The sequence below is a fragment of the Galeopterus variegatus genome, unplaced genomic scaffold, assembly GCF_000696425.1.
Source record: "Galeopterus variegatus unplaced genomic scaffold, G_variegatus-3.0.2 Scaffold546, whole genome shotgun sequence".
Classification (NCBI taxonomy): Eukaryota; Metazoa; Chordata; class Mammalia; order Dermoptera; family Cynocephalidae; genus Galeopterus; species Galeopterus variegatus.
The window spans coordinates 161873-185163 of record NW_007726657.1 but is presented as its reverse complement, the minus strand read 5'-3'; the positions used below and the strand labels follow the sequence as shown (position 1 = coordinate 185163).

The window sequence follows — 23291 nt, the reverse complement described above, 5'->3', positions numbered from 1 at the left end:
CAGGATGTTCTACATGATGAATACTTAGGTATGATGATGATGACAAAAATGTCTCAGTTCTTGCTGTACAGTTACTAGACTTTCAAAGACACACACATACACAACAAGTAAATTTATTACTGTACAGCACGATGATTACTTACTACTTATTAAGCAGAAGTGGATCATCATAAAGGTCTTCATTCTTGTTACCTTCATGTTGAGTAGGCTGAGGAGGAAGAGGAGGGGTTGGTCTTGCTGTCTCAGGGGTGGCAGAGGCAGAACAGGTGGAGGTGGTGGAAAGGGACTCGAGAGGCAGGCACACTCAGTTTAACTTTACAGAAATATATCGAAATTCTTGTTTGACTTTTTTGCTTTTTAATTTCTCTAAAAATGTTTCTCTATGGTACCATTTGCTTTAGTTTCAGTGCCCATATTATAGGAGGGTCCATTGCATAAAATAAATCATAAGCAGTCTTGAATAATTGGAACCCTTCTGCCAGATTGTCTAATGTCAGTTTGTTTTCTGCTTCTTCTGCATCTTCTTCCTCATCATCTGGCACTGGTTTGGAAGCACTCATCTCCATCAAGTCGTCTTCTGTTAATACCTCTGGTGTGTCTATTAGCTCTGAATTTCTCCAAGATCCATATCTTGAAATCTTTCATCCCATCTTCTTCCTCATCATCTGGCACTGGTTTGGAAGCACTCATCTCCATCAAGTCGTCTTCTGCTAATACCTCTGGTGTGTCTATTAGCTCTGAATTTCTTCAAGATCCATATCTTGAAATCTTTCATCCCCCACCTTTTTTTTGCCATATCCACAATCTCTTTCATGATTTTCTTGATTGCCTCTGTCGTAAATCCTCTGAAGTCATGCACAACATCTGGACACCATTTTCTCCAGCAGGAATTTATTGTTTTGGGCTTGATGGCTTTCATGGCTTTTTCTATAACAATAATGGCATCTTCAATGGTGTAATCCCTGCAGACTTTCACAATGTTCTATTGGGGTTCTCTTCCGTAGCGTTGACAATCCTTTCTTTGGAGCACTGGTTGTAATGACCCTTGTATTAGTCTGTTTCCGTAGCTTATAACAAAATACCTGGAACTGGGTGATTTATAAAGAAAACAAAATTTATTGCTTACAGTTTCAGAGGCTGGGAAGTCCACAGTCCATAGTCCTCACCAAGGAAGGTGAAACCCTTCTTTGATGGTGGCTTTACAGCAGTGCAGCAGTCTCAAATGGTAGAAAATGGCAAAGTAGAGAAAGACTCATGTGCTGTCCTTTTAAAGCCCTCAGAAACATGCCCCTGACCACTTTTATTATTCCATTCATTATGGCATGGTCCTACAATCTAATCACCTTTTCAAGGCCCCACCTTTCAATTACCATAATGTGATTTCCCACCGTCAATAGTTACAGTGGGAATTAAGCTTCTAATATATGAACTTTGGAGGATGCAATTCAGTCAATCCACAGCAAGCCTTAGATGTCCTTATGACCCCCTGATCTAGAGGCTGAATTAGGAACGTTGTCTTGGGGCAAGTAGACCACTTCAGCACCTTTGCTGTTGAACTCATGGGGCTCTGAGTGGCTGGGGGTATTCTATTATCAAAAGAACTTTAAAAGGCATTCTCTTACTGGCAAAGTACTTCCTCATTTAGGAGACAAAGCATCAAGGGAACCAACCCAGAAAAGGGTTCTTCTTGTCCAGGCCCTCTTGTTGTACAACTAAAAGACCGGCAGCTGGTGTTTCTCTTCTCTCTTCAGAGCTTTATGTAGCTTTATGGATAAGGTCAGTCCTGATCATAAACTCGACTGTATTTGCACAAAACAGTAGAGTTAGCTTATACTGGTGCTTGCTTCTCTTCCTTACTAATAAATATCCTATGTGGCATTTTTTTTTTCCCAAGTAGGGTACTTTGATCTGCATTTAAAATCCTGTTGTCAGGCAGATATTCTTTCTCTTTAATGATTTTCTTTACGGTATCTGGGAATTTGTCTGCTGCCTCTTGGTCAGCAGAAGCTGCTTCTCCTGTTATCTTGACATTTTTTAAGCCAAACCTCTTTCTAAAATTATCAAACCATCCTTTGCTGGCATTAGATTCTCCAGCTTTGGACCTTTCACTTCTCATTTTGTCATATAATGACTTGCTCTTTCTGAAATCATGTTAGAGTCTATAGGTATGTCTTTCTTATAGCATTCCTGCACCCATGTAAAATCTGCATTTTCAATATGAGACAAAAAGGTATTTTACAAAAAGTGCAAGGTTCTTGCACCTGCTAGTGTAGCAGCTACAGCTTCACGAATTTCCTTGTGCTGGATTCATTTATCTTGAAATGGTGGGCAACTGTAGCTGCAGACCTCAATCTGTGGTACATATCAAGCAATTCAACTTTTTCTTGTAATGTCATGACTTTGCTTCTTGGGAGCACTTCCAGCATCACTAGTGGCACTTTGTATGGGTCCCATGGTGATATTCAACTTTTACACTATTGCACTAAACACAATGAAAAATATGTGAGAACCATGAGGGATCATTTTTACTGTGATATGCAAACTGCACAGGCACAGATGATTAGCGTCATATGGCATTTTAAGGGGACACTCGCAACAGTAGCGCTTACCACAGTAGCAACAGGAAGTGCTACAGAATTATTACAGTACTACAGTATGTGCTACAGTTAATTTTATGCAGTTATGATTTAATACTGCATCTTTATATTTGTTTGTTTACATTTATCTGAACTACGAGTGGCACCATGTATGGTCTGTAAGTGTGTGCATGAGTTTTGATAAATTTTAACTTTTTATAATAGATTTGTGGATATTTTATGATAGTCTTTTTTTTGGTGGCTGGTCTGTATGGGGATCTGAATCCTTGACCTTGACATTACAAGGTGATGCTCTAACCAACTGAGCTAACAGGCCGGCCTGGATATTTTATGAAAATAAGTAATAAAATAGACTAGTATCTACATATATTTTATGCATTCATGACATACCTAACTTTTTCTTAATTTTTTCAATATTTCTAGGCTACATGGTTTGTCTGTGAGTTTTTTCAGGTTGTCGCATATCTCCAAAAAGTTTCTCAATATATTTATTGAAAAAAATCCATGTACATGTGGACCTATGCTGTTCAAACCCGTGTTATTCAAGGGTCAACTGTATATACTTGTCTACTGATTAACTTCCACATGTATTCAGGGAGATATAGAGATTCTATAACTTGGTATTAGAGCAAAATTCCTTATGTTTTACCTAAGGAACTAGTTTCTTATATGAGAAAATATTTGGTTCTATAGATAATTTTGTTATTAGTGTTACTGTATGCATTTCAGGGGAATGTTTTATGGATTTTCTTTTTATTTAGTTTTAGGACATTGGATAAAAGGGTTTCTGTGTGGTGTTTATTTCCTTGCCTCGGTTTATTATGGGAAATATTTTTGATAGTCTTTTGAGAACACCACGTAAACTATTTTTGGAGGCCATATGACCAGAGCTTTGAAGCCATTTGAAATGGGCTTTTCTAAATTGTAGAAGAACATAATTTTAATCTTCAGTGAGCCATATATTTTGATAAAGCAACTGGTTTTCCCTTATTCTGAATTTGATTAATTAGGTAGGGGCAATTTAAGATTTTCTTTAAGAAACTATAAAGAATCTTTTCTTTTATGTAATAAAAGAGACTAGAAGGTAAAGTTTAGTAAGTTTGTGTTGGTATTAGAAGAATTGTGAAAAAAAAAATCACTGACATTTGAAGTCTTTGGAAAGCAGCTGCTTTAGCTGCTTTTAAAGGTTTTAAAAATGCTTTTAATATCTTTCTAGTAATTTCTGTAACTTAAGAATGTGCCATTTTTCTTAAAATTTAATTAAAATTATTACAAAATAAATATTAATCTAAATAAATGTAATTCCAGTAGACTTCTCCAATAAAATACATAGAAATACTTTTTTAAAACCCTGAATTTTCAGATGTTTAATTTTGATCCCACAATAGTCCTCCTGTTTGATAGTATATGTCTCATATGAATAACAACTAAAATGGTCTTCAGTCTCCACAAAAATTCTGGAGAATATATTGTCATCAATACTGTGTATTAGGATTGGTTTCTGTAATCTTTGTTGGTAACAGTTAATGTATATGTTATTAATATGGAATTGTAGTCATGGCTCTACTACTATCATTTGGTATGTTTAATATTATCACTTTAACATCTGCATATTATTAACCAATCAGTTGTCCTTTGTAAGGCAGGTTACATTCTTGGAAATAGCACCATAAGTCAAAAAGAGGTATTTGAATCTTATTTTTATAGAATGTTGTTTATTAGGGGGTTACTGTTACCCAAAGACCAAATTCCATTAAGTATCATCATACTTAATCCACTGACTAAAGAAACAAAATGATTTATCTACATAAAACATAAAAGTTTTAAAATATATAAATTAATTAAATAGAAGTATATGGTAGTTATCTAACAATGTAAGGGATATGGTATCATACTGTATGGTGTATAGGTGTTATTTTCTTTTTTTCTTTTTTTTGTCTTTTTTTTGTGACCGGTAACGGGATTGCAACTCTTGGCTTGGTGTCGCCCACACCGCGCTCAGCCAGTGAGCGCACCGGCCATCCCTATATAGGATCCGAACCCGCAGCGGGAGCGGCGCTGCGCTCCCAGCACTGCACTCTCCCAAGTGCGCCACGGGGCCAGCCCCTAGGTGTTATTTTCTTAATGAGTCCCCCCTTATTATTTATCTTTGCAAAAAGTGGATGATGGAATATGAGTTCCGTGAGGGGCAGGTACTTTGTATTTAGAGTATTTACATTCCCAGTGTAAGTACTTAATAAATACTTAATGCATAAATGAATGGCTGAACACTTTGAGCAAGATCACAACGATCTGAAGGAATTTTTTGATGAAATGTTGACAGATATCTTTGATAAGACTTTTGGAGAAACTTAGGCTCAATTGGTTGCTTTTCATGAAACTGATCTAGGGATGTTTAGTATCTTTACACTCATTGTTGTTTTATTGCAGCAGGTACACTCATTAAAGATAATGTTACTTTTTTTTGGTTTGTTTTTATTTTAAAACATTTGAAGTTGAGGCCCATATTATGAGAAATAGGTGAATGACATGTTTTATTCTTTCAACAAATATTTATTAAGTATCAGCAGATACTTAATTTATTAAATACCAGTATGTGCCTCATACTGTTGGCCATTTTCATAAGTGTGAAAAGTAACTTGGATGTTAATAGTAAAGTGAAACAAGTGTGAGGCACAGTCCTTTAAGATGATCTCCTATCTGCATGTTCACACAGACTTACATGTGAATGGTCATAGCAGCATTACTAGTAGTCACTAAAAGCTGGAAACAGTCAAAATGTTCATCAGCTGATGAATGGAGAAGCTAAATGTGGCATATACATGCAATACTACCCAGCAATTAAAGCAGCAAACTACTCATGCATACAGCAAAATGGATGAACCACAAAAACATTATGTGAGGTGAGTGAAGTTAGATACACAATAGTACGTATTGTATGATTCCATTATGGGAAATTTATGGAAAGAGCAAAACTATGGAGACAGAAAGCAGATCATTGGTGTCCTGGGGTTGGGAGTGGGGATTGATTACAAATGGACAAGAACTTTTGGGTTGATTGAAATATTCTAAAATGGATCATGGTAAAGGTTGCATAACTGTGTAAGTTTACTGAAATTCATTGAACTGTACACTTAAAATGGATAAATTTTATAGTATGTAAATTGATAATGCAATAAAGCCAGTTAAAGAGATTGCCTGTTCTTATTTATTACAGTAAGTTAATGAAAATTCTTGAATATGTGACATATTCCAAGAAGAACTTAAGGTGGAATGAATGAATGAATGAATATTAAGCAATGATTCCTCTAAAACTTGAAATAAACGAATAAGGGGCAAGGAGTGGGGCATGTAGCCATTGGGAAGATGGCAACTCCACTTTCCTACTGCTCCCAGCTCTCCTGCCAACCTCTCCTCCCTTATTCTTTTTGAGAACCACTTTTCTGTGTGATGAACTTCTCTTAGACAATAAGATTCTTTGAAATAGGCTTATAACATCTGTGTCTATAGGGAGGTACTGAGTACATTAACAATATCATTAACAGTATCAACTTCAAAAGAATGGGCTTTGTATTTATGAGTAATGCTGTTAATTGTGCTACCATTCACTTTTTTCCTCTAGTTTTATTTACTGAATGTTTATTGCATACCTGACATTTTTCTAAAATATTGAACAATATTTGGAAATCAGGTGATTCAGGAAATCACTGATATTTCTCTATTTTTAAAGGTTTTTAGAATGTTGCTCTGTAATAGAATGTGTCAATGAATGAAGTAGTCTAGGTAATAGTGGTTTATCATAAATATCTTGTTTTAACTTTTGAAAATATACTTAAGAGCAATCATTTTAATCTTCAAAATTCTCGTAGTTTCCAATATTGCTCTCACCAAATACGTGATTATTTTTATTATTTTAAATAATGTGTAACTTTAGTATGTATAAGATGCTTCTTAATTGTCTGGCACTGCAAAGAATAGAAAGTGAACTAGTTATTTTAAATTTGTTCTTAATATTTAAAAAAAATAATATATATATACAGTTTAAAATGTCAATTAATATTAAATAGCTTTAAAAGAAAATAATATTCCCTTTCTCTATCTCTATCTCTCACCATCCAATTTCTGCTTCCTATAGGCTACCATTTCCAATAATTTAGCAGTTTCTTCTGCTGTTTGCCCTCATATTTCTAAATAAGAAGTTTATTTAGCTTGTTACCTATTGATTCCTGCTATATGAGGATTTGACTGTATACTATTGACTAATAGCAGATTAATCAGATGCCAGAAATGAAATTTTTTAAAAAAGTAAATGAGAGTAAATATTCCCCAAAGGAATGATGTTTTCAAATTATGCACATTAATTTATATTATTGGTTGCCTACAGTTAGGAATTAATATTTTAGTTTCATCTCTTAGTTCTTTGTGGTGGATTATTGCTTCAATTTTATTATGAACCCGTGGCCTTGGTGTTATCAGCACCACACTCTCCCGAGTGAGCCACAGGCTGGCCCCAAAGCCATAGACTTTTGAAAAAAACTTTTATTTTTAAGTTATCATATAGCAACAGACTTTTTTCTTTTGGTGTACATTTCTGTGAATATGAACACATGTATAAAGTTGTGTAACCGTCATCACAGGAATACAGAATAGTTCCAGCACCCCAAAGAAACTGCCTTGTGTCTATCCATTTATAGTTACTCCTTCCCATAGACTTACTTAAAGTTTTAAAAAAAAAAAAAGCTTTATTGAAATACCATTTCCATACAACAAAATTCCTCAATTTTTAGTGTATAATTCAGGGATCTGACATTTTCTCTCTCTCTGTCAAAACATTACTTTATAACCCTTTGCAGTCATTTTCCTCTCTCCACCTCTGATCTCTTTTCTGTTAGTACAGTTTTACTATTTCTAGAATTTCATATAAATAGAATCATGTAGCATATATATTCTTTGTGTCTGGCTTTTATTTAGCATAATGTCTTTGGAGATTTATTCATGTCATTCTATGTATCAGTAGTTCAATCCTTTTTATTTCCAAGTAATATTCCATTGTATGGATCTAGCACAATTTGTTTATCCATTCATCAGTTTATAGACATTTAGGTTGCTTATAGTTTTCAGCTATGATAAGTAAAGCTGTTATGAACTTTCATGAACAGGTCTTTTTGTGGACATATGTTTCATTTCCTTTAGGTAAATAAGTGTGTAATTACTGGGTCATATAATAAATGAATATTTAACTTTATAGAGAAACTGCCAAACTGTTCTCCAAAGTGTCCATACCATTTTACATTCTGACTAGCAGTATATGAAACTTCCAGTAGCTTCACATCCTGGATAGCACTTGTTATTATCAGTCTTTTTAATTTTAGCCATGCTAGTGGGTATGTAAGAGTATCTCACTGTTTTAATTTGCATTTTCCTTATGACTAAGGATCTTGAGCATTTTTAAATGTACTTGTTTGCTATTGACATATCATTTTTGGTGAAGTGTCTGTTCAAATCTTTGCCAATTTTTTTTTATTGAGTTTTTTGTTATTGAGTTGTAAGAGGTTTTTTTGTAAATTTTGGATACAAGTCTTTATTAAATATGTGTTTTGCAAATATTTTCTTCTACTTGGTGTTTTGTCTTGTCATTTTCTTAACTGTCTTTTGAAGAACAAATTTTGTATTTTAATGAAGTCCAATTTATTATGTTTGTCTTTTATGGTTCATGCTTCTATGTCCTAAGAAATCATTGCATAATCCAGGATCACAAAACTTTTCTCTTACATTTTCTTCTAGCAGTTTTATAATATTTGGTTTTACATTTGTATCTAAAATTCATTGAGTTAATTTTTGTAGAAGGTGTGAGGTAAGGGTTGAAGTTCATTTTTTGGCAAATGGATATCCGGTTGTTCCAGCACCATTTGTTGTAGAGACTATGTTTGTACATTAAATTTCTTGGCACTTTTATAGAAAAATCATTTGACCACATATGGGAGTCTCTTTCTGGATTTTATATTCTGTTCCTTTTATCTAAATAGTCATCCTTTCTCCCACACCACACTGTCTTAATTACTGTAGTTTTTCTAATAAGTCATGAAATCAGGTAGTAAATATCTTCCAACTTGTTTCTTTTTGAAAAGTTCTTTTGACTATTGTAGGTCTTTTGCATTTTTACATAAATTTTAGAATCAGCTTGCCAATTTCTATAACAAAGCCTACTGGAAGTTTGATTGGGATTGCATTGAATCTGTAGATTAATTTAGGGAGACTTGACCCATCTTAACAATATTGAATCTTCTAATTCATGAACATGGTATGTCTCTCCATTCAATTATTTAGGGGTTTTTTTTAAACAATATTTTGTAGTTTTTCGGAGTGTGGGTCATGCATGTACTTTGTTAAATTTATCTGTAAATATTCTTTGATGCTATGGTAAATAGCAATTGAATTTGGCATACTGACCTCGTAAACTGACTTTGCTAAACTCACTTTTTCTAGTAATTTGTATATTCCTTAGGATTTTCTAAATAGACGATAATGTTGTTTGCAAATAAAGACATTTTTATTTCTTCCTTTCCATTCTGTATATTTCTTTTTCTTATCTTATTTCATTGGCTAGGACTTCTACTACAGTGCTGAGTAAAAGTGCTGAGAGTAAACATACTTACCTTATTCCCGATTTGGGGAAAAAAATGCATTTTTTTCACCATTGAGTATAATAACTTTAGATTTTTAATAGATGCTTTTTAGGTTGAAGATGCTTCTTTCCTAATGTGCTAAGAGTTTTTATCTTAAGTGAGTGCTGAATTTTGTCAAATGCTTTCTCAACATCTATTGAGATGATAATGTGGATTTTCTTTTATATTTTGTTAATATGGAGGATCACATTGATTGATTTTTGAATCTTTTTTTTTTTTTTTCCTTTTTGTCTTTTTCCGTGTCTCCCTCAGCCTGGCTCCGGAGTCCCAGGGGCCTCCAGTGGCGGCTCGATCGTAGCTGGGCATTCGAGTTAGTTTTGATAGTTTGTATCTTTTAAGAAATGTGTCCATAACATCTAAGTTGTCAAATTTAGATGATATGTACAAATATTGTCGTAAGTTTATAATATTCTCTTATCCTTTCACTATGTGTAGGATGTGTATCGATGCACACTCTGTCATTCCTGATACTGTTTGTGTGTGTGTGTTATAATATTGTCTTTTCTTCTTATCCTAGAAGTCTTAGAAGTAGTTTATGAATTTTAATGATTTTTTTTAAAAAGTCAACTTTCATTTTTATTGATATTTTCACTATTGTTTCCCATTTTCTATTTCTTTTGTTCCTGTCTTTGGCTTTATTATTTCTTTTCTCTATTTCACTATTGATATTTGGGTCCAGATAATTGTTTTGTGCATAATAGGATGTTTAGTAGCATCCCTGGCCTCTCACAAAATGCCAGTAGCCTACCCCTAGTTGTGATAACCAAAAATGTCTCCAGACATTACCCACAGTTGAGAACCATTGCTTGAGTTTGTTTAGCTTGTTTCTTTTTCTAACTTCTTTAGGTGGAATCTTAGTTCATTGCTTTTGGACCTCTCCCCCCAAAACATAAGGATTTAAAGCTAAAAATTTTTCTGTAAGCACTTCTTTAGCTGTATCTAACAAATTATTATATGTTGTGTTTTCTCAATCATTCAGTCGAAGATATTTTCTAATTTCTTTGTGACTTGTTCTTTGACCTATGACGACTCATTTTCTTCCTCTCTTAAGGTTTGATTTGCTCTTCTTTTTCTAGTTTATCCCGTCCAAGTACTAACTAGGCCTGACCCTGCTTAGCTTTTCAGATCAGACGAGATCAGGCATGATCAGGGTGGTATGGCTGTAGACTTCTTTATCTAGCTTCTTAAAGTGAAAGTAAGGCCATTGATTTTGGACCTTCCTTTTTTTTTTTTTCCTGATAAAAGTATGTAAAACTAAACATTTTTCTACAAGGACTGCCTTGGCTACAGCCAACAAGTTTTGATATGCTGTGTTTTCATTATCATTCAGTTCAGAATATTTTCTAATTTCTCTGCAGTTTGTTCTTTGATTTGTGGTTTGTTTACATTTTAAATATCTGGATTTTTCTAGTTATCTTATTGTTATTGATTTCTAATTTAATTCTATTGTGGTTAGTGAACTTACTGTGTATGATTTCAATACTTTCAAATTTATTGAAAATTATCCTTTACAAAGCACATATCTGAGACGTTTATGTAGTATGCCAAAAATTTGTCAGACTTAAATGAGAGTGTTTGCTATATTTGAAATAAGAATTGATTTTTACAGAATTCAGTTTGTATGTGATATTTTTCATTTCTTTCTGTTTATTGAAGTAAAATGTAAATATAGAAAAGTATGTAGAAAGTGTACAGATCCTGCGTACAGTCCGGTGAATTTTCACAAAAGTGAAGAAATAGAATATTATAAACTTTTCTTACATGCCCCTCTCTTAACTTGTTTTTAGTCACTATCATCCCCTACCTGAGGTAACCACTGTTCCAAGTTTTTATACCATAAATTAGTTTTGCCAGTTTTGAGGTTTATATAATGGAGTTATGCAGTATGTACTTTTTTTATGTCTAGCTTTTTTCATTTAACATGTTGAAATTGTGGAGATAATTGTGATAGTTCAGGGAAAAAAGTTATTGATTGTTGTCATTGTTGTGCCTTTTTAGACACTTGCTTTTTGTGGGCTTAGTTATTGTGGTGGTTATGTTTTTGTCATTTTTAAGGAAGAAGCAATACATTAGTTATGAGATATTTTTTCTAAAAGTTCACAGTATTTAAGTTTACTGTCTTCAGTGTTTTTTAAAATGAGATGTACCTTTTGATGGAAACAAAGATACAAAACTACCATTTTAAAAGAAGAGTAATAATAAATATAAATAGAAGTTTTACTATCCACTGATTCTAGTAGATTTTCTTTCTCAACACCCATTGGGTACATACTTCATATACCCTACCCCTCTACTCTACTGTAGCTGAAATTTTCTGTTTTTCTTCCCCTTTGAGTATATGTGAATGAATTATAAACTTTAGGATACCAGTTAGAAGATACTCATTTAGCTTTATGGAACGTGTTCTTTTCGTTGTGTGTATCCATTATGTACTTTAGAATTAGCAAGTAAGTGAAATGAAATGTTAACAAATTGGGTGTTAGCTCATTAATTCAACAAAGGTAGGTCTTTTCTTTTGCTAGAAAGAGAGTATTAGTTCTAAGAATGGGGCTTTTATTTTCCTTCTATGGCAGCACTACTCTTGAGCCAAACTGTACCATTTTGTTCAGTTTCAATTCTTTGCTTCATTTCATTGCCACCAAACTATGCCCCAAAGAATCAAAAGTTTATGTATTAGAGCTATGTTGTAGTCAATGAAAAGTCACAGATCTGGTTGAGATAATAACTCTCATTCGAATAGGGAATGCATTAGGATGTCTCTCTTAAAGGGATGTTATTTGTGAAAAAGATTACCTGTGATTCAGTGATAAACTTTTTAAAATGTCCTCTCTGTCCTTGTAAGTTGTTAAGCATTCAGAGTAAGGGTGCCTGAAGAGAAGACAGTTCATTAGTGTTTGTTCTCAGAGGTGCATTTTATGTGGGCTAACAAGATTATTATTCAGAATATCTCAGCCTTACAGGAATTTATCATAATTGAATATTTTAGTAGCACATTATTGGAAAAGCCTGGTTAGACATACACACTCAGAGAAGCAAAGGGATTGTTTCTGAGTGTGCTAGTGTGTGATACATTCAATTACTCATTTTTATTGTCAGCACTGTTTGGATTATTATTTTCTCTGCACATATAATTAGGCATCTTTCTCTGTCATGCTTCTAAACCTTGTACTGTCCACACAGCTGACTAAATGATCACGTGGCTTCAGTCACTTATCGTTTCTTTCCGTTTCTCTTTTCATCATTACGGCTGTTTATTTGCTTGTTTATTTCCAGGCTAATTCCAAGTGTTATTGAAAACCTGTCGATTTGTTGTCCCATGTAGTAAATTTAGCAATGTTTTGGGCAGTACATTTTTAGTCTTGTTAAAAATAATAAAAATACTAGCAGTAGCTAACATTTGTTAAATACCTATTATGTGCTAGATACTTTTACATATTTTTCTCTAATTCTTACAGTACCCCAGCCAAGGCATGTGGTAATATTCCAGTATTACAAAGGAGGAAACTGAATCAGAGAGGTTAAATAACTTGTCCAAAAGTTACACAGCTAGTATGAATGACAGTTAATATTTAAACTCAGGACCTATTTCCCTCTAACACTATGGTGTTTATGACCTCTATACATTCATTGTTTCCTGGTTTTGCTTTGGACTTCACAACTCTGCTTGTTTGCTTATCTTATCCCTTCTAATTGGAATGGCTTCTCCTTAGCAGTTCCAGACCTTACTATAGGTTGAGTATCCCTTATCCGAAATGCTTGGGACCAGAAGTGTTTTGGATTTTCATTTTAGAATATTTGCAGAATACTTACCAGTTGAGCATTCCTAATCCAAAAATTTGAAATCCAAAATGGTCTAATGAGCATTTTTGAACGTCATGTCAGCACTGAAAAAATTTCAGATTTTGGAGTATTTTGGATTTTGGATTTTCAGATTAAGAGTTCATCCTGTAATAGCAAATGTAGCCATCATTTAAGCCCCAAACCAAATGCCACCTTTTTCTAAAATTTTCTTTATAGCCCCATTTGAAAGTAAGTTCTTCCTCCTTGTATTTTGGATTTTGGATTTTCAGATTAAGAGTTCATCCTGTAATAGCAAATGTAGCCATCAATTAAGCCCCAAACCAAATGCCACCTTTTTCTAAAATTTTCTTTATAGCCCCATTTGAAAGTAAGTTCTTCCTCCTTTGAATTCCCACAACACTTTGTACCTTTCTTCATACACAGATTGACCCCGATTTACAATGGTTTGACCTTACAATGATGCAAAACCAATACACCTTCAGTAAAAATTGTACTGTGAGTACCCATACAACCATTCTGTTTTTCACTTTTAGAATAGTATTCAGTAAATAACATGAGATATTAAATACTTTAATATAAGGTAGGCTTTGCATTAGATGATTTTGCCCAATTGTAGGATAATATAAGTGTTCTGAGCATGTTTAAGGTAGGTACGTTAAGCTATGATGTTCGGTAGGTTAGGTGTATTAAATGCATTTTTGACTTAGGATATTTTCAATTTGTGGTAGGTTTATCAGGACCTAATCCCATCATATGTTGAGGAGAATCTGTATTTATTTTGCCTTAAATTATAATTTTTCCTATACGTGTCTTAATTTGATTCCCTGCAGCCTAAGACAGCTTTGAACATTGAAGGTACAGACATACCTCAGAGATGTTGTGGGTTCAGTTCCAGACCACTGTAATAAAGAAGTTGTTACAATAAAGCGAGTAACACAAATGTCTTGGTTTCCCAGTGCATTTAAAAGTTATGTTTTTACTGTAGTCTGTTAAGTATGCAGTAGCATTAAGTTTCAAAAAACAATGTATATACCTTGATTAGAAAATACTTTATTGATAAAAAATGCTAATGATCATCTCAGCTTTCAGCAAGTTGTACTCTTTTTACTGGTGGAGGGTCTCACCTCAGTGCTGATGGCTGCTGACTGAGTAGGGCGGTGGTTGCTGAAGGTTGTGGGGGCTGTGGCAGTTTCTTAAGATAAGACAACAGTGAAATTTGCCGCGTTATTTCTTTCATGAAAGATTTCTTTGTAGCATGTGATGCTGTATAATAGCATTTTAACCACAGTAGAACTCTTTCAAAATTGGAGTTAATCCTCTGAAACCCTGCCATTGCTTTATTAACTAAGTTTATGTAGTATTCTAAATCTTTTGTTGTCATTTCAGCAATGTTCACAGCATCTTCACCAGGAGTAGATTTCATCTCAAGAAACCACTTTCTTTGCTTATCCATAAGAATCAACTTCTCATGTTTTGGAGTTTTATCATGAGATTTCTGCAATTCAGTCACATATTCAGGCTCTACTTCTAATTCTAGTTCTCTTGCTATTTCCACCACATCTGCAGCTACTTCCTCCATTGAAATCTTGAATCCCTCAAAGTCATCAGTGAGAGTTGGAATCAACTTCTTCCAAACTCTTGTGAATGTTGATATTTTAGACCTCCTCTTGTGAGTCATGAATATTCTTAATGTCATCTAGAATGGTGAATTCTTTCCAGAAGGTTTTCAATTTACTTTGCCCAGATCCATCAGAGGAATCACTGGCAAAATGTATTTCTTAAATTATAAGACTCGAAAGTTAAAATTACTCCTTGATCCATGGACTGCAGAATTGGTGTTGTGTTAGCAGGTGTGAAAACAGCATTAATATCCTTGTACATCTCCATCAGCGCTCTTGGGTGACCAGGTGCATTGTCAGTAAGCAGTAATATTTTGAAAGGAATCTTTTTTCTGAGCAGTGGGTCTCAACAATGGGCTTAAAATGTTCAGTGAAACAAGCTGTAAACAGATGTGCTGTCATTTAGGCTTTTTTGTTTTATTTATAGAGCACAGGGAGGGTGGATTTAGCATTATTCTTAAGGGCCCTAGGATTTTCAGAATGGTAAATGAATATTGGTTTTAACTTAAAGTCATCAACTGCATTAGCCCCTAACAAGATAGGAGCATTGAAGCCAGGCATTGACTTCTCTCTAGCTATGAAAGTCCTAGCTAGCATCTTCTTTCAACATAAGGCTATTTTATCTATATCAATAATCTGTTTAGTGTCACCACCTGCATCAGTTAGTTTGGCTAGATCTTCTGGATAACTTGCTGCAGCTTATACATTAGCATTTGCTGCTTCGCCTTGCACTCTTATGTTATGGAGATGGCTTCTTTTCTTAAGCCTTGTGAACCAGCCTCTGCTAGCTTCAAACTTTTCTGCTGCAACTTCCTCCCCTTTCAGCCTTCATGGAATTGAAGAAAGTTAGGGCCCTGCTCTGGGTTAGGTTTTGGCTTAAAGGAATGTTGTGGCTGGTTTGATCTATCCAGACCACTGAAATTTTCTCCATGTCAGCAATAAGGGTATTTCTCTTTCTTATTTGTTTGTTCACTGGAGTAGCACTTTTAATTTCCATTAAGAACTTTTCCTTTTCATTCACAACTAGCACAAGAGGCCTAGCTTTCCACCTGTCTCAGCTTTCAACATGCCTTCCTCACTAAGCACAATTCATTTCTAGCTTCTGATTTAAAGTGAGAGACTTGTGACTTTTCCTTTCACTTGAACACTTAGAGACCACTGTAGGGTTAGGAAATAATTGGCCTAATTTCACTTTTGTTTTTTCTCAGAGAATAGGGAGGCCTGAGGAGAGAGAGAGAGATAGGGGAATGGCCAGTTGGTGGAGCAGTCAGAACACACATTTATTGATTAAGTTTACCAACTCATATGGGCACTGTTCATGGCTCCCCAAAACAATTACAATAGTAACATCAAAGATCCACTGTTCACAGACTATCATAACAGAATAATAATGAAAAAGTTCGAAATGTTGTAAGAATTACCAAAGTGTGTGTGACACAGAGACACAAAGTGAGCACATGCTGTTGGAAAAACGGCACTGATAGACTTGCTTGATGCAGGGTTGCCACAAACCTTCAATTTGTGAAAATCAATTTGTGAAAATGCAATATTGGCAAAGCACAATAAAGCAAAGCACAATAAGATGTGGTATGCCTATGGTCAGTACTTGTTGACTTGATATTACATGCAAAAACCTATCGAAATAAGACTAGACAATCCTGATGCATTTTTAAAAATTGGAAGAACATGGCAGTATGGTAATGATTAGTATATTTATGATCATTTTTGCTTCCTTTTATTTGGAAATCTTTTAAAAATTTTTGGCATAATTAAATATGGCATGCATTTCCTGGTTTGGTGAAAAAGTTCATATTTTTAGCTATCTTTTTTTAAAAAAAGAAGATAAATAATAAAAGTCTGTTTGAGAGAGGTAGGAAGGACCTGCTGTTTTAATTTTGTTCACAGCAGTGGGTCATATTATGTTCTTTTGGTGGAGCTTTGATAATAGATTCAACATAATATTGGAATTCAACAATTGGTTATTGTTGAGTATATCATCTTTTGCATTTATGGCTATCAGGGGGATTGTCAGACTGCTTAGAATAAATTTATGGCAAACAGTCTACTCTTCTCTAAATATAATGTTTCCATTTATTACTTATACTAGCATTTTATATGTGGATTGTCTTTTGTTTTTATTTTACTTATTCTGTGTTTTCTTCTCGGAGAAAGGCAATTAAACCAAAATTTTCCCACCAAGGGGGGATGGGGAATCTCTTTATTGATTACCCATGCAAATGTTGAAGGATATTTTTTGTTTTAAGTTTCCTTGAAATATGCATTTTCCCTCTTCTGACTTGCTGATTTACTTTAACATTTCATTCAAACAAAAAAGAACTTAATCAAAACTTTTAGTAAATATTTACATGGTGATAGAGGATTATTGAGTTCTCAGCTGAGCCTCTGTTAAACTAGAAGTTCTGACTATGTTTTTATAGTTTTTTAATCTAATTGTACATACATTTGCCATTAATTTGGCTGAACTCTTGAAACATCCTAAAACTTGTTTTTTTAAAATCTCCTTTGAGGGAGAAGTCCTCTTATTAAGATAATCTCTTTACAATGAACATTCGTCTTTTTTTATCCTGTATCACTTGGATTTTATGAAACTGCTAAGAAAGCAAAAGGTATACAGGAGACAGTAACTCAAAGAAGTCTTTAGGCTCTTGGACTAAGATAGCAGGTAAAATTTTCACAAATTATGAGACTGACAAAAACATTAAATATCCATTGGAATAATAAAGCAGATTAAAGCAATCAGTAATGTAATATTCTTAAGGCATTTGACAAATACCAAAATATATAAAATGATTAAAGTTTTAGTTCTAGTGACAGAAACTTAAATTCTCCTTTATAAAGTTTCTGTTGTTACTGCTGAATTATTGCAAAAGTAACACATGTTCATTCAAGGGAAAAGTATAACAACTCTAACTTTATATAGAGTTTATTATATTTTGCTGTTTAGTGTAAACTTGTTAGTCCTTATAACAATCATATGAGGCAAGTACTGTTATTTTTCCTATTTCATAGATGAGGAAACTGAGCACAGAGAAACGAGGGGACTTTGCCAAGGCCTCCCAGTATTTGAACCCAGGCAGTCCGGACTTAGAGTCGGTGCCCCTAACCTCTACTTGGTATTGCTTCTCAACAGGTGGTTAAGAACTTGGAGTTTGGAGTAGGATAAGACCTAGGCTCAATTCATTGCTGCCATTTATAGTCCTGAAATGAGAATATGTCTTTTGACCTCTGTGGGCGTCGGTGTTATCGTTTATAAAACAAGAGCTGTTTTAGGGATAAAATGAGGTATATATGTTAACTGCTTAGCATACAGTTTAGCAGACATGATGCTTGTTCAGTAGATGGTAAGTATCATTATAATGAAATACTGAGAAGCAAAATGAAAAAGTCACCAAAAGAAAACAACCATTGCTAAAGTTTTGAATTATATCCTTTCAGTCTTGTAAACATGTTTCTTGATATTATTAGCTTGTCTTCTTTTCTTTATTTATCTTAATATATTTTCCTTCCTTGTATAACTTTTTCTTGTTTATGTTTCACACAAAAGGCAGGAAAGCTTGAATTTGCCTGTATCACATAGCAGTAAGGCAAACCTGATTCAGCTTCTGTGTTAGCCAAAACTTTGTTTTCCCTGTGTTTGGGAATGGGTAGGTGGAGATGAAGGAAGACTTAGAAGTTTTTTCTTTTTAAACAAAAATGGATTACATTTGAATTAAAATTTCTGATATGATGTCTATAAATCAACAAAATGTAGGATGCTAGAAGTAGACTAGAGAACATGTGCTAATATTCATTTTATTAAAATAATATTGAAATCCAGTTGCAGAATATTTAGAGTTGTTAACTGAAAACACTGAACGAACAGTCCTAGTGAATGCAGACCAGTTCTTCTTGATGAGTGAGACAGTAGAAGTCTGACCATACACTGCATTGTCAAATAAATTCATTGAGTATGGTATAGCAGTAACTAAACTAATCCCTCTTACTGTATCCTTAGCAACAAAGCATGGCTAATGCTCTTTTCTTTTTTCTTCTTTTAGATCTACACACAATGAGCTGGAAAAGAATCGGTGAGTCAGTGATAAGGTGCAACTTTCAAAAAACAAACTCAAACTTACCATTTTACCTATGAAAATAATGTAATAGTACATATGTAGGCGTAATTTTATTTTTAAAATGTATAGCATATAATGATTCTGACATATATGTATTTTCTCCAAAAAATGATGTAAATAGTAAACTTATACTATCTAAACTGGAAGAAGAAAATATATTTTTAAGCTCATTTGAATTTTGAGTTTATGGTGTAACCTCCTTTTTTCTGTCTTTGAAAACAGGTTAATAATCATGGTAGACTCATTGCATAAATAATAGTCTTGTAAAGGATGTTTCTGAAGAGTAATAAGTATGACAAATTGGAGGGCATTTATTTTGTTCTTTCTTGCAGTTCGTTCATTCATTCATTCATTCATTCATTCACTCATTAATGCATTCAACAAATATTTATCAAGCTTGAACTGTAAGTCAGTGCCAGGCAAGCAGAATGTTTTACATAGGAAATATAAAATGTGTGAGACAGTTTCTGTCCGTAAGGAAGTCACAGCTTATTGGGGAAGAGAGACAGATAATTAAAATACTGTGTAATATGGTAAGTATGGTAATAGAGAAGCAGAAGGTACTAGAGGGTATTGAAAGATTATTTTGGAAGGTTACCTGACTCCCCTTTGAAAGGAGTCTTAGCAGGCTTTGCAGAAGATGGTGAGTGAGCACTGTATACTGAGGAAACTGCCAAGAGGTTCAGTTCAGTATGAGTATAGAAGATTATAGCATGAAGTAAGCCAGACCAGATGTTGAAGAATCTTACTATCCTGAAGAGTTTGGACTTTTCTTGAGAACAATATGGAGCAGTTGAATCATATTAAGATTGGTTGTCATATGATTAATGTTTTGGAAAGATCTCTTTGGTTACAGTATGAAGAATTGGTTGATTGGGAGAAGGGATTCCAGAGGCATGAAGACCCTTTTGAAAGTTATTACAGTAATTCATGTAAGAGATGATGATGGCCATAGAGATAGAAGTAGAAAAAATCAAGAGAAAAATTGGTGATTTGTTGTCTATGGATAGTTAAGTTTTAGATGGTATTACTATTTATTTACTCAGAAAAGGAATATAAGAAAAGGACAAGTTTGGGAGAGAACACGAGAATTGTAGGAATAAACTATTCTCTTTTTGGTATAGAGATTAGATTAATAACCAACAAACTGGAATCATTTGCACCAGCCCTTTTTGACAAACAAGATCTCATGACCTTCAACTTTTTGTCATGCCTTTTTAAAACAGAAGGTGTCTTACAGATTGACTAGCCTGCCTCATTGCATGTGAGTTTAAATGTCAAATCCCCTTGAAAAGGCTGAGTATAGTCCTTTAGACAGACTTAGTGGCTTTTACCACTTTGTTTGCAAAGTGCTCTGTTCATATCTCCTATTGTAATACTGACTAGGTAGCACTGTAATGATTTTTTCATATGTCTCTTTCTGTCAAATGACTATGGATACTGTTTTGTTCAATTTTATGTCCTCAGTGCCTGGCATTTGATGCATGTATAGTAAACGATGGCTTTAATATTGAGGGATGGATAATACTGGAGCTCAAAATTCAGTGGTCTACTTAAAGACATTTTGCTAGTTAGTGGCAAAGCAGTTCAACAGGAGAGCTTTCATTTTAAAGAATCTCTTTTCTGCTTTATATTTCTGGTATATTAAAGATCTGGATGGATTAAAGGAAGTATCTGGCTGGTTTAAACATAGCAAAAAAGACCCAAGAAATGACAGCTCTCAGGATTATAAAAATAAATCCTTATGTTGAACTTTACTCTAAATTAGAGCAGAGTATATTTTGTGTCATATGGGTTAAATACTGATAAACATGTGGCTTTTATAATTGTTTCACCTATCTCGAAGAGGCCCTTGGGAGATCCCCACTGGAGACCAGGCAAAAACCTTTGTTTAATACTGCAGTAAAGAGACTCTTTTTTAGTAACTGTTTGGAAAAGAGTTTTTTAAATCTTTGAGTAAATTTGAATGCATTCTGAATATCATTTCTCATGATAACTTTTAAGAAAACTTCAGAGAAGAAGATATGTCACTATCACTCATAGTATTACTTTGATACTATATCACTCAGTATTACTTTGATGTACCCTATAAGCTGGTTAATCTAGTATCAGGCTATGACACAGGTGTAACATGAATGGTTTTTATTTCCTGGGCTGCATGCAATCTCCAGTGCAGGTCTTTTGTTCTTATTTTATTTACTTAGGTCTAAGATTTTCTGTCTGACTTCCTACCCTACCTCACTTAAGGTATGATAGCCCTAAAGGGCTAATAGACATTCTTTATTAGTGCAGAAGAGCTAATACAAATTCTTTATTTCTCAAATTATAACTTCCCCCCTCCCTTCTTTCCTTCCTTTTTTTTCTTTCTCTCTCCCTGTCGTCCCTGAAGCGTCATTGAAAGGTGATATAGAATTAACCTTTCCAAGATACAGTTGTTTTTAAAAGGGTTTTTAAAAATCAATATAAATAAAACTAGTTTAGTAGCATGTTTCAGAGGTTTCAGTGTGAAAGGAAAAATCAAATTCAATAACCTGTACCATACTTCTGAAAAGTTACCAGCTTGTGATCTGGCAAAAACTAAAAATATTGGTAGACACAAGAAGATTTAAAGGGGGCGGGGAGCGGGCAGTATTTTAGTCAAATAGCAAGAAGGTAGCACAGGAATATTTTTAAAATTTAAGCCTATATTGTTATTACATAGTTTAGCTCCCACTTCCCACAGTTCTATTTAATAGCCCTTTTTAACAAACCACAATTTTTACTTGATGTGTCAAAGGAAAAAAAGTTAACCTAACTTTGACATCCTTTAAAATAAATAGAGTTTTGGCTTTATTTTTTATCTGCCTGTGAGTGATTTATGTGAGGAAAGTAATTCACTATCAAAAAGGTAATTTAATTTTGTCTTCATTCTGAAAAGACATTCCTGAAGTAATTCATATTCTTGAAATTTTGCAACATATTCAGTATAACATATTCATGTCAGAAACTTCTTTTTTCCTTTTTAGCTTGGTTCTAAAATCTTGCATATAAAGCTCTGCTGAGTTTCTGCCTTTTACTGGGGCAAATGCAGTGAGAATTAGAGTAGGTGATTTTAAATTGTTAGTGAGTGGCATTGTAATTACAGATGGCTATCTTAAAGCCTGCAGTCTGGCCTTTGTTTAGATTCATTCTCCCAGATCTCAGAGGGAAGCCTGATGGTGGAAATTTGGGGTCTGGCAGGCCCAAAGTAGTTTGCTGTGACCCACAATTACCCCAGGATGCCTAGAGCCCATTAAGGAGCTTTAGGTAGTTTTATGACTGATTTAGATATTCAGATTATTTCTTGGATAGGTCCTGGGAGCTAATTTCTGCCTAAAACCCTAGTCAAGATGGTTCAGAGCATTTGATACCTGTGTACTAACCCTGTCCTCCTAGACCCACAACAGGTCCAGGAGGTGGAAGTGAAGCAGAATACCTTTAGTTGTTCTGCATTCCTCAGGAACCTATATGAATCATCTCCTAGTAAACTTAATAAGTCTTTGAGATTGAAGAATTAAGAATTTACTTTGCCCAGGGCTTATCTTATGAGTTGGGTCCTTTGCCAGAGACGAAACCAGTACAGATTTTAGATCGCTTCCTCGCTTTTTCATTTTCTTAATTCAAATTACTGATGATGTTTTCAAAAGAACAATTTTAATAGGACTTTAATGGTCAAGAACCTTAGTGCTTACTACAGGAGAGGCCATTCAACCTTAATAGCTGTCGTTTATAGAGTTCTTACTGTGTTCCCCCACTATGCAAGCCTATTACATAATTCCATATGGTGGGAAGGCAGAAAGTGCGGATCAAAAGTGTCATTGGAAACTGGCCATTCTGACCATCATAACTATAATTTGAAATAAGATGGATATGATCACAGAACAGTCCTAATCATGACTCTACCTGGTCATGAATATGATAGCTATGTTTAATATCAATCTTTCTCATCAGTAATGATTAATAAATACCGTACTTGGCATCATGATAGATACTGACCCTCTCCTATCCGTAAGATTAAGGTCATTATAATTTGGTATTTACAGGTTTCATCTTTCAATACTATGATCCAGTTAGGTGACCAGTAAATGTCTAGAAAGGTACACTAATGTGTTTTTCAAACTGAAGGCTGAAACCCATTAGTAATCTGTGTGATGGTTTTATTTATTTATTTATTTAAATTTTATTTATTGAATCAAAATTGATTATACATATTTTGGGGATTCAACATGAGATATATTGATCAAATCAATATAACTAGCATATATATTGTTACAAATCATAATTATTCTTTATGCCCTTTGTCCAATCTCTCCCCATCCCCCCCCATCCCCATCCCCCCTCAAATTACCCTAGATTTCTTCTCTCCTTTTTTTTTTCCTTTTTGTCTTTTTTCGTGACCGGTAACGGGATCGCAACCCTCGGTGTCGCGGCCGCACC

At 34.2% G+C, this 23291-nt stretch overlaps 1 protein-coding gene across 3 annotated transcripts in view; it reads left to right on the top strand.

Annotated features, from left to right (window-relative positions):
- Positions 1–23291, top strand: part of MXI1 (MAX interactor 1, dimerization protein) — an 85980-nt gene that overhangs the window by 29555 nt on the left and 33134 nt on the right. For all 3 annotated transcript variants that reach the window (XM_008569940.1, XM_008569939.1, XM_008569941.1), the window contains exon 3: positions 18762–18791. In XM_008569940.1, the coding sequence (XP_008568162.1) occupies positions 18762–18791 (30 nt within the window). The remainder of the gene's footprint in view (positions 1–18761; positions 18792–23291) is intronic.